This window comes from Dendrobates tinctorius, unplaced genomic scaffold (assembly GCF_039654945.1).
Source record: "Dendrobates tinctorius isolate UK_male_01 unplaced genomic scaffold, ASM3965494v1 ptg000017l, whole genome shotgun sequence".
Taxonomy (NCBI): Eukaryota; Metazoa; Chordata; class Amphibia; order Anura; family Dendrobatidae; genus Dendrobates; species Dendrobates tinctorius.
The window spans coordinates 18,798,929-18,809,979 of NW_027361685.1; the positions used below are offsets into that span (position 1 = coordinate 18,798,929).

Consider the following 11,051-nt stretch of genomic DNA (forward strand, 5'->3'; position numbering starts at 1 on the left):
AATGGAAAAGTCAGGATAAAGGGAAACTCTGCTGTTATTGGACAGAAATTCACACTCGGCCTCACTGCACATTTACTGTTGTCGCTCATAAAAGGGAAGTTTGGCCAGAAAGACTGGACCTGGTCTTGTAGGGACCATGAGACATTCAGCAGCACAGAAGGGAGAGAAGATTCATCCGATAAGATCTCAGGGATCTAGGAAGCCAACAGCATCATTACCCTCCGCTTTCTCTTACAGGCCCAGCATAAGATTTTTCTTCAAGTGATTTTCTATCTTGTCAGCACATTCTACGTACGCTGTCATTTGGCTTTATAGTTACAGATCTGGGCAGGTAACGGTCAGCGTCTCCTAATGTGAAGGAGAGAATGGCGAATTCCTGTCTCTTTGTCTTGAGAATAAACTTCAGTTGTGTGCAAGCCTTTCCTGAGGAAAGAGAAGACATCTAAGGCCGGGATCACACTACTGTGTGTGATGTGAGAAACTCGCACGAGTCTCTCGCATCAACACCCGCCGACACTCAGGACCGGAGATGCGGTTGCATGTGTTTCTATGTATTTCTATGCAGCTGCAGCTCCGGTCCTGAGTAGTGGCGGCAGCGCCAGATGTTGATTACGAGAGATTCGTGCAAGTTTCTTGCATCACACACGTAGTGCGATTCCGGCCTAACTGTGTTCAGTGTGACTCTTTAAGCGTGCACTCGGCCTATATTGGGTCAGGTACAAGCAATCATATAGATCTCGCTTTAAGGGATCAACCTCACACTAATACCAGGGGAACAGGGCTTTCAATGCCCAAAGTCAATTCAACAGTTTTGGGTGGAGGAGAATGTTGTGGTCTAGAGGCAAAATGGTGATCATGGTAATACGGCCGGACTACACCACCGATAAAGCAGCCACAGCCGGTGACTGAGAGGAATCTGTGACTTCTCTGCATTCAGTGGTTACTACTCACCTGGGTAGTCATATGTGGGAATCTCCTCTTTACACCACTCATCATCTCTCAAATATGTCTCTGTAGTATTAATATGGGTCAGATCTTCACCCTGAAACAAATATTATAAGAGTCACCGACAGATGGAGACGTCCCATCTATGATCAGCTCTAATCCTGCCATCTCCACCGTTCTCATTACACAAGTATAAAACATATAATACTGGTGGATAAAACAAGACTGAGCACAAGACCTTCACAGCCGTCTACACATCATAGGGGAGATCTCCTGACACCTTCTCTCCATCTACCTGATGATCCTGAGGAGCACTGGGATCTTCTTGGTTACAGTCCTGTGGAAGAAGAGGACGGGGACATCTCTCTGGTGTTGTCCTCTTACTGGATAGATCTGGAGGAAACACACACAGGGACTGAATTCATTCTCTACATACAGATAATTATAGGCCGTGAGTATTTAGTCCTATTACCTGGTGATGTGAGGGGCTGGGGAACCTCCATTATGACGTTCTTGTACAGATCTTTGTGTCCTTCTAAATACTCCCACTCCTCCATGGAGAAATATACAGCGACATCCTGACACCTTATAGGAACCTGACACATACAATGATACCGTCATCCCCCCGATCCCTTCATAGTGTTACTGTATAATGTCCCAGTGTGGAGCCCCTGAGGCTTCAGTCACCACAGAGGTACTGCACCTTCTCCTAAGGTGTAGTGCCCCACCATCCAGGTAGGGTGGGGATCCTGCCCACACTCCACACCTGCATTACACACACAGGATAGTTCAGTGGGGCCACCTAACAGCTACAGACTGGGGGTTAGTAGAGCACCCCTCGTGGTACCCTGCTTCGTAACACGAGATGTGCTGGGAGGCGGGTGGAGTTAGTATAAAAGAGAGGGAAAGTGTAGGATTTGAGTTCAGTCAGTAGTCAGTCTGACGGGAGGTCAGTCTGGGGTGAGTCCCAGAGAAGAAGGAGTCAGACGAGGGTCTGAGGAACAGAGCAGGCTGACAGCAGGTCAGCCTGAGAGGGGCTCAAGGCGGAGGAAGACAGTCAGTCAGGAGAGGCTGAGGACTGGTCTTAGGCCTTTTTCACACTTCAGTTTTTTGCATCAGTCAAAATCCGCCAAAAGGACGGATGGCGGATCCGTTTTAGTACTGATGACAACGGATGCCACCTGTCCGTTTTTTTGACGGATCCGACAAATGAAGAATTTTAAAGGAATCGCAGGAGAGAGAGAGAGAGAGAGAAGAATTTTTTTTTTTTTGTCCGGCACCCAGAAAGAGTTTCGGGTTAAATCAGTGTCTGGAGGATCCGCCACAGAAAAAAACGTTGCAAGCTCCGTTTTGAAATCTTTGAGGATGGTGACGGACAGCAACTTTTGGCGGATCCGCAAAAAAAACGGATGCAACGGACAGCAATCCGTCACAATCCGCCAATAATGTAAGTCAATGGGGAAAAAAACGGATCCTCAAAAGAAAATTGCGGATCCGTTTTTTTCAAAACCTGGCGGATTGTGACTGATTGTAAAAAACTGAAGTGTGAAAGAGGCCTTAGTGGAACAAGCTCCTCAGGGAAGGAAGAGAAGGAGAAAGAGATGTAGACTGAAGACTACAGATTCCATGGGAGAGATAGAACAGATCGGAACGAAGGCGAACAGAAGGATGGTGGGAAGCTGGTTGAGAAAGAGAGAGAACCCTTCCAGTCCAGAAAGCGCAAAGGCCGGGGCCCGGTCCCCGAGGTTGATTGGAATCTTTATGTCCGACAACAGACACCGGAGGAGTAGTGAGCCGCTAACGCCTTACTCCCACCATAGACTTGGGACACAACAGCAACCGATTTACGAGCCAGGACTCTGAGAGGAGTCCCCGATAGAGGCTACAGCTGTCTGTCATACAAGTAAAGACTAGGAACACCTAGAGAGAGGCATTCCAGGGTAACTAAGTACTGGAGTGCTTCGCACCTAAAGGCGCATTGGAGGAGTCGTTCAGTAAGGGAGAATCCTATCCTGCCTGGAGATGGGCTGGAGCCCTGACCTGGAGAACACAGTACGGAGGCAGGCAGTTGTGTGAACTGCAAACAGTGAGTAAAGCTTTGGAACCGCACACCCTGGTGTCCTCCAGTTATTCCCACACCATTACATCTGGGTACCAGCATCCATACCATTCTGCGCCTCTCCTCATCCATTGCACCTACACTGCCCTGGGACTACAGCTCCACCTGTGGGGAGCTACACCATCTTTGCTGCACCACTCCATCAGTCCCAGCGGATCTGTATGCAGCGTTGGCCCAACACCATACTTGCCAAACACCACGGGTGGCGTCACGAACTACTTTTATAAACTATTCTACCATTAACATCTCCGCCACTGATATTGGGCGCCTAGGGCCATGGACCGGGTCGCAGCTGCTGTGACACATCCCCGCCTGACACAGGCCCGGTACCAAGTACCCCGCTGCCCTGGGTGTGACGCGCGGGGGCGCCCCACCAGCATTCCAAGCAGTGTCACCTCTCCAGTCAGCAGCTCAATCATCTTGTAGATAAGTTCTAGGATCTTCTGGTCATTGATGTCTTCACGTATCAGGAGATGAGGTGCAGGCCCCATGATTTGACTCAGGGATTCTCCCCATCCCTCAGACACAGGGTCCTGACAGCGATCACTAGAGGTCTTCTTCACCACTGTGTAATCCTGGTTATGGAGAGACACATTAATAAATCTCACTACAGACATTTCCAGAGTCCTCACCTCTCCAGTTCTGTCCATCTATTATTCCCATAGATAAGAATGATGTAATGTGACGTCATCAGAATCTCTCACCTCTCCAGTGAGACGGAAGAGGATCTCTAGGGTGAGGTGTAATATCCTCTCCGCCATCTTGTCTCTTTCCATATCCATCCTTGATGGGTAAATCAGGAAAATTCTCTTTTGTAGAAGATCTTCACTGAGAGGATCCGATATTGTAGAGACCTGAATGAGAAGAAGATGATCCGATGTAACATCATAAGAATCCTGTGTAATAATACAATTACTGGAGATAATAAGGGAAACATATGAGGAGATTTATTATCTTACAGGGTTTAGTTTTCTTCCCTGACATCTACTAATAAAACCTATATCTTTAGGCCACAGACAACAAGCAGTTTCCTCCTCGGAGTCGGCAGCTGAACACGTTCCTCATAGACTCATCTTCCATAACGCTAATTCTCGTCTCATTGCCAACACTGGAATCGGCATTAGCAATACTGCAGGAGATATTCATTACACGCGACATGAGAAATAACTTCTTCATACCGCTCCACATACTAGACCTCTGCCCTTCCCTATTAACCTCCCTCTCCAACATCACTAAAGGAGAGCTTACTCATCTCCATTCCAAATCACACCTCACCACCTGTGCACTTGACCCCATCCCTTCCCACCTGCTTCCCAACCTCACTAACATGATCATTCCAGCCCTAACCCATCTCTTCAACCTATCCCTAACTTCTGGTACCTTCCCTTCTGCCTTCAAACATGCCACCATAACACCTATCCTCAAAAAATCAAACCTTGACCCAACTGCTCTGCCCAGCTATCGCCCCATATCACTGCTCCCGTTTGCTTCCAAACTCCTTGAACAGCATGTCCATGCTCAACTTTCCTCCCACCTCTCATCTAACTCCCTCCTTGACATCCTGCAATCTGGCTTCCGCCCCCACCACTCCACTGAAACTGCCCTGACCAAAATTACTAATGACTTACTCAAAGCCAAAGCTAACAGACAGTCCTCCATCCTCCTACTTCTTGACCTGTCCTCTGCCTTTGACACAGTTGACCACTGCCTACTGCTACAGATTCTTTCTTCCCTTGGCATAAAAGACCTTGCCCTGTCCTGGATTTCCTCATACCTTTCTGACCGCACATTCAGCGTTTCCCACTCCCACACTACCTCCTCATCCCGCCCCCTCTCTGTTGGAGTCTCCCAAGGCTCTGTCCTGGGGCCCCTACTTTTTTCCATCTATACTCTTGGCCTAGGACAACTCATAAAGTCCCATGGCTTCCAGTACCACCTGTATGCAGATGACACTCAGATCTACCTCTCTGGCCCAGATGTCACCTCTCTGCTGTCCAGAATCCCGGAGTGTCTATCAGCCATATCCTCCTTTTTCACCTCTCGCTTCCTAAAACTCAACGTAGACAAAACTGAACTCATTATCTTTCCTCCATCTCGCGTATCTTCCCTACCCGATCTATCTATTATGGTAAATGGCATCATGCTCTCTCCCGCACCTGAAATCCGCTGCCTTGGAGTAACTCTCGACTCTGCCCTGTCCTTCAAACCACACGTCCAATCTCTTGCCACCTCCTGTCGCCTCAAGCTCAAAAATATTTCCAGAATCCGTCCCTTCCTCAGTCTTCAATCTACTAAAACTCTTGTACATGCCGTCATCATCTCCCGCCTTGACTACTGTAACACTCTCCTCTGTGGCCTCCCCGCTAACTCTCTTGCACCACTCCAGTCTGTCCTCAATTCTGCTGCCCGACTAATCCACCTCTCTCCTCGCTACTCCCCTGCCTCTCCCCTCTGCAAATCCCTCCATTGGCTCCCAATTCCCCAACGAATCCAGTTCAAGCTACTAACACTGACCTACAAAGCCATCCACAACCTTTCCCCTCCCTATATCTCTGAACTAATCTCCCAATATCTTCCCTCACGTATTCTTCAATCCTCCCAAGACCTCCTACTCTTCTCCACACTTATTCATTCCTCACACAACCACCTCCAAGATTTCTCCCGAATATCCCCTATCCTCTGGAATGCCATGCCTCAACACGTCCGATTATCCACCACCCTCGGATCTGTCAAACGGAACCTGAAAACCCATCTTTTCAGGAAAGCTTACAGACTGCAATAACCATTCTGCCGCCTCACCACCACCTGAGCTGCCGCCTCATCACCACCAGAGCTGCTGCACCCCCGACCTTCTGTCTCTTCCCCACTATCCCGTAGAATGTAAGTCCGCAAAGACAGGGTCCTCTCCCCTCTGTACCAGTCTGTCATTGTAAATTTGTTTACTGTTAATGATATCTGATGATATGTTAAGTGTGTAACAGTACAGACACAGAGGGCTAATGGAGGCATAAAGCATGTGGGAACATGATACGGGGAACCTGGTTATGGTAAAACTTTTGGCTCTGCCACACAGGGATAGATTAGGTTAATGTGTTGGGGTGGTAGGCCAGTCTGAATAAATGCGTTTTCAGGACACGCTTAAAATTGTGGGGATTGGGGACTAATCGTATTGACCTGGGAAGTGCATTCCAAAGAATTGGCGCGGCACGTGTAAAGTCTTGGAGACGGGAGTGGGAGGTTCTGACTATTGAGGATGCTAATCTCAGGTCATCAGCAGAACGGAGGGCGCGGGTACGGTGGTATACTGAAACAAGGGAGGAGATGTAGGGTGGTGCTGAGCCATGGAGGGCTTTGTGAGTGAGGGTAATAAGTTTATACTGAATTCTGGAGTGGATGGGTAGCCAGTGTAATGACTGGCACAAGGTAGAGGCATCGGTGTAACGATTGGTGAGGAATATGATACTGGCTGCAGCATTCAAGACAGATTGGAGGGGGGAGAGTTTGGTAAGAGGGAGACCGATTAGAAGAGAGTTACAATAGTCGAGACGAGAATGAATAAGAGAAACAGTAAGAGTTTTTGCAGAGTCAAAGGTAAGAAAAGGTCGAATTCTAGAAATGTTTTTGAGGTGCAGATGACAAGAGCGAGCCAGTGATCGAATGTGGGGGGCAAAGGAAAGCTCGGTGTCAAGTATGACCCCAAGACAGCGGGCCTGTTGCTGGGGAGTAATAGTGGAACCACACACAGAAATTGCAATGTCGGGTATTTAATGGCGCTATATAAATAAATAATAATAATAATAATAATGATGAGGACGACATCTTCATCTTCTACTACGGCTCTAGAGACAGATTTGGCCAGAGTCAGTCACTGCCTCCATCCCCACCGGCCGTCTATATGAATGTTTCCCGTCTTCCCCGCACTGGAATCTTCTCTCCCGTTAGATCTCAGCTCTGAGTCACACACAGAAGTTTGAGGCTTTTAGAAAAGATTTTTAGTTTCCACAAACACAACGGACAGAAATGATCTGATCCCAAAGTCTCCATGTACAGTGATTTATGGGGATTATTTCTGGCCTTAGACTTTCCTATATTACAAGAAAAACTCCAGAAAAAGACGATATTAAAATGTTTCTAAAGAAAATTGGCTCCAACAATTCTTGTAAGAAGAAAAAAATATATGCAAAAAGCAGAAGACACATTTATTTATTTTTAACATGTTAAATATTTATGAAAAACTAGCTGAAGACCCCGGCGCTGCCAGGGCATAGTAACTAACTGTGGTTAGTTATAGCAAATTATAATTATCCTCCAACCCATAGTCCCGTGCCCATATACCCATCACACATCCTTCATCTCATAGTCAACCATTATGTCATCATAGTGAGCGGCAGGGCTAGCAACCTATGATGACATCAGCGTCGCCATGGCAACCATTATGACATCATAATGAGGGGCGGGGCTTGACACACACACACTTCTTCCCCATTATGTAGATAGGGCCAAATTGTTTGGTGAATTGGAACACGCGGGGTTAAAATTTTACCTCACAACATAGCTTAGGACGCTCTTGGGGTCCAGACGTGTGACTGTGCCAAATTTTGTGACTGTAGCTGCGACGGTGCGGATGCCAATCCCGGACATACACACCCACATTCAGCTTTATATATTAGATAAATTAATCTTTTTGTGCCCCAGAACATAGATGTACACTGCAGGGACGGCACAGAGGAGGCTGCAACAAAAACCCTGACAGTTTAACCCCTTGCTGCTGTGAAAAGCAAACATGACATCTAGGAAGGTGTGACAGAGTTTGGCTGAATGCCCCCCGCTTCCAAGTACTCGATATTATGGGGCGGCCTAGTTACTCCGATACTTACATGCCTAATAATGGGGTCTGGGCTGCAATGTATGAAGGTCTATTAGGCCGGGCCAGAGGCAGCGTCCAATAAGTTACCTTATAACCCCCCATACACATTAGAATAAAGTTCCATGAAAGCTCTGATTTCGGGGGGTTTGGCCGACCATATAATGTATTTGGGGGCCTCCCGACAGATGATGTCAGGGCAGAGGAGGATCTGGCATCCTGAATTTCAGAGGATAATCCGTTTGTTCTTCCTGTAGATAATCCTCCTCTAGAGGAGTCTGGAGGCGACTCTCTCATACAGACCACAGGAAAGCTGGAATATTTGTGTGTATGGGGGAGTCGGGAGAGACATGTGACAGAGTCTGGAGACGCCATGGAGAGCGATCTACTGCCTGCAGCATCCTTCAGCATGACCGGTTTGGCAGTGGTCAGTAATGGTGCGGGGTGGCATTTCTTTGGAGGGCCACACGATGTTGGGCTGTGAGCACAACCCCCATGGAGACACAATTGTGCCTTTACCTGGAGATAAATTCCCAGTGGGGGGCAATTTCCAAAATGCAATAACTTAAGTGGGGAATTCAGCTCTTTTCGCACTTAAGGGATCTGTATATGGAGTCTACAAACCACAGTGGGGGAATAAGGATTTGTTACGCTGCCAATTTTGGGGCTAAAGTCACATTTTTGTGAGGAAAAAAAGTAAAATTGTCATTTTTTCCTTCCACATTGCTTAAATTCCTGTCACACTATTCGAATTTAGATATTGTCCTGGTCAGAAAGGAGAATACAGGGAGCAAAAGGGTTAATAGGACTCACAGGAGGAACCAGCCAAGAAAGCAGAAGATCCAGGAGTGTCCGCCACTAGTGATGTGTCGTTCGGGAATGATGAGAGCCGGCAATCTATGAGGAAAGAGGTAGACACGAAAGGTGGGTGGTAACAGTTGCCCTGATTGAATGAACCAGCCATAGTGTTAAGTGTGTAACAGTACAGACACAGAGGGCTAATGGATGCATAAAGCATGTGGGAACATGATGCAGGGAACCTGGTTAAGGTAAAACTTTTGGCTGTGCCACACAGGGATAGATTAGGTTAATGTGTTGAGGCGATAGGCTAGTACAAATAAATGCGTTTTCAGGGCACTCTTAAAATTGTGGGGATTGGGGACTAATCGTATTGACCTGGGAAGTGCATTCCAAAGAATTGGTGCAGCACATGTATAGTCTTGGAGACGGGCGTGGGAGGTTCTGATTATTGAGGATGCTAACCTCAGGTCATCAGCAGAACGGATGGTGCCGGTAGGATGGTATACTGAAACAAGGGAGGAGATGTAGGGTGGAGCTGAGCAATGAAGAGATTTGTGGGTGAGGTTAATAAGTTTGTACTGGATTCTGGAGTGGATGGGTAGCCAGTGTAATGACTGGCACAAGGTAGAGGCATCGGTGTAACGATTGGCGAGGAATATGATCCTGGCAGCAGCATTCAAGACAGATTGGAGGGGGGAGAGTTTGGTAAGAGGGAGACCGATTAGAAGAGAGTTACAATAGTTGAGACGAGAATGAATAAGAGAAACAGTAAGAATTTTTGCAGAGTCAAAAGTAAGAAAAGGTCGAATTCTAAAAATGTTTTTGAGGTGCAGATAACAAGAGCGAGACAGTGATCGAATGTGGGGGGCAAAGGAAAGCTCGGTGTCAAGTATGACCCCAAGACAGCGGGCATGTTGCTGGGGAGGAATAGTGGAACCGCACACGGAAATGGCAATGTCGGGTATAGGTACATTAGTAGAGGGAGGAAACACAAGGAGTTCAGTCTTTGACAGGTTCAGTTTCAGATATAGTGAGGACATGATGTTAGACACAGTGTTTACACAATCGCCGGTGTTTTCTAGAAAGGCTGGCGTGATGTCAGGAGAGGAAGCATATAACTGGGTGTCATCAGCATAGAGATGGTACTGGAAACCAAATCTACTGATTGTTTGACCAATAGGGGCAGTGTACAAAGAGAAGAGGAGGGGGCCTAGGACTGATCCTTGAGGAACTCCAACAGTAAGGGGAACATGAGAGGAGGAGGAGCCAGCAAAAGATACCGTAAAGGAGCGGTCAGAGGGATAGGAGGAGAACCAGAAGAGAACGGTGTCCTTGAGGCCAATGGAATGGAGCATAGTGAGGAGGAGCTGATGATCCACAGTGTCGAATGCTGCAGAGAGATCCAAGAGAATTAGCATGGAGTAATGACCATTTGATTTAGCTGACAGTAGATCATTAGAGACTTTAGTGAGGGCAGTTTCAGTAGAGTGTAAAGAGCGGAAACCGGATTGGAGAGGGTCGAGAAGAGAGTTATCAAAGAGATAGCAGATAATACGGGAGTGGACCAGGCGTTCCAGGAGTTTAGAGATGAAGGGAAGATTAGAGACAGGTCTATAGTTAGCGGCACAGTTTTGTTCGAGGGATGGTTTTTTAAGTAGTGGATGTATGACGGCATGCTTAAATGAGGAGGGAAAGATACCAGAAGAGAGAGAGAGGTTAAATATTTTAGTTAGGTGAGGGGTGACAGCAGGGGAAAGGGACTGGAGGAGATGTGACGGAAATGGGTCACTGGTGCAAGTGATTGGGCGAGAAGATGCAAGGAGCCTGCTTACTTCTTCTTCTGTGACTAGTTCAAAATCAGAGAGTGCACTAGATGCAGTTGGGGAGGGGGGACAGTGCATGGTATGAGGTGATTGGGAGATAATTTCCTGTCGGATCTGGTTAATTTTTTCTTTGAAGTAATTGGCCAGATCGTCAGCTCGAAGCTCCGTGGTTGGGGCCTGTACTCTTGGGTTGAGTAGAGAATGAAAAGTGTCAAAGAGACGTTTAGGGTTATTGGACAGTGAGGTGATGAGGGTGTTGAAATAGGTTTGTTTTGAGAGGTGAAGGGCAGTGTTGTATGTTCGAAGCATAAACTTATAATGGATGAAATCTTCGGGTAGGTTGGATTTTCTCCACAGACGTTCGGCGCACCTGGAACACCACTACCATTACCAGCTCCCTGTACAGTCTGATGAAAGGGCTAAAAAGCCTTCACTAGACCCCTATACAGCTGTATAATGAGGCCAGGCTTTATAGTGAAGGGACAGGAGTGAGGGCCTG

At 47.3% G+C, this 11,051-nt stretch overlaps 1 protein-coding gene across 1 annotated transcript; it reads right to left on the reverse strand.

Annotated features, from left to right (window-relative positions):
* Positions 1-1,368: 1,368 nt before the first annotated feature.
* On the reverse strand, positions 1,369-3,634 carry LOC141082231 (oocyte zinc finger protein XlCOF7.2-like). Its single transcript, XM_073566170.1, has 2 exons — positions 3,460-3,634; positions 1,369-1,541 (listed from the first exon to the last, which is right to left on the reverse strand). Exons 1-2 carry the CDS (start codon positions 3,553-3,555, stop codon positions 1,374-1,376), a joined length of 264 nt encoding a protein of 87 aa, XP_073422271.1. The 5' UTR covers positions 3,556-3,634; the 3' UTR covers positions 1,369-1,373.
* Between the last annotated feature and the right edge of the window lie 7,417 nt (positions 3,635-11,051).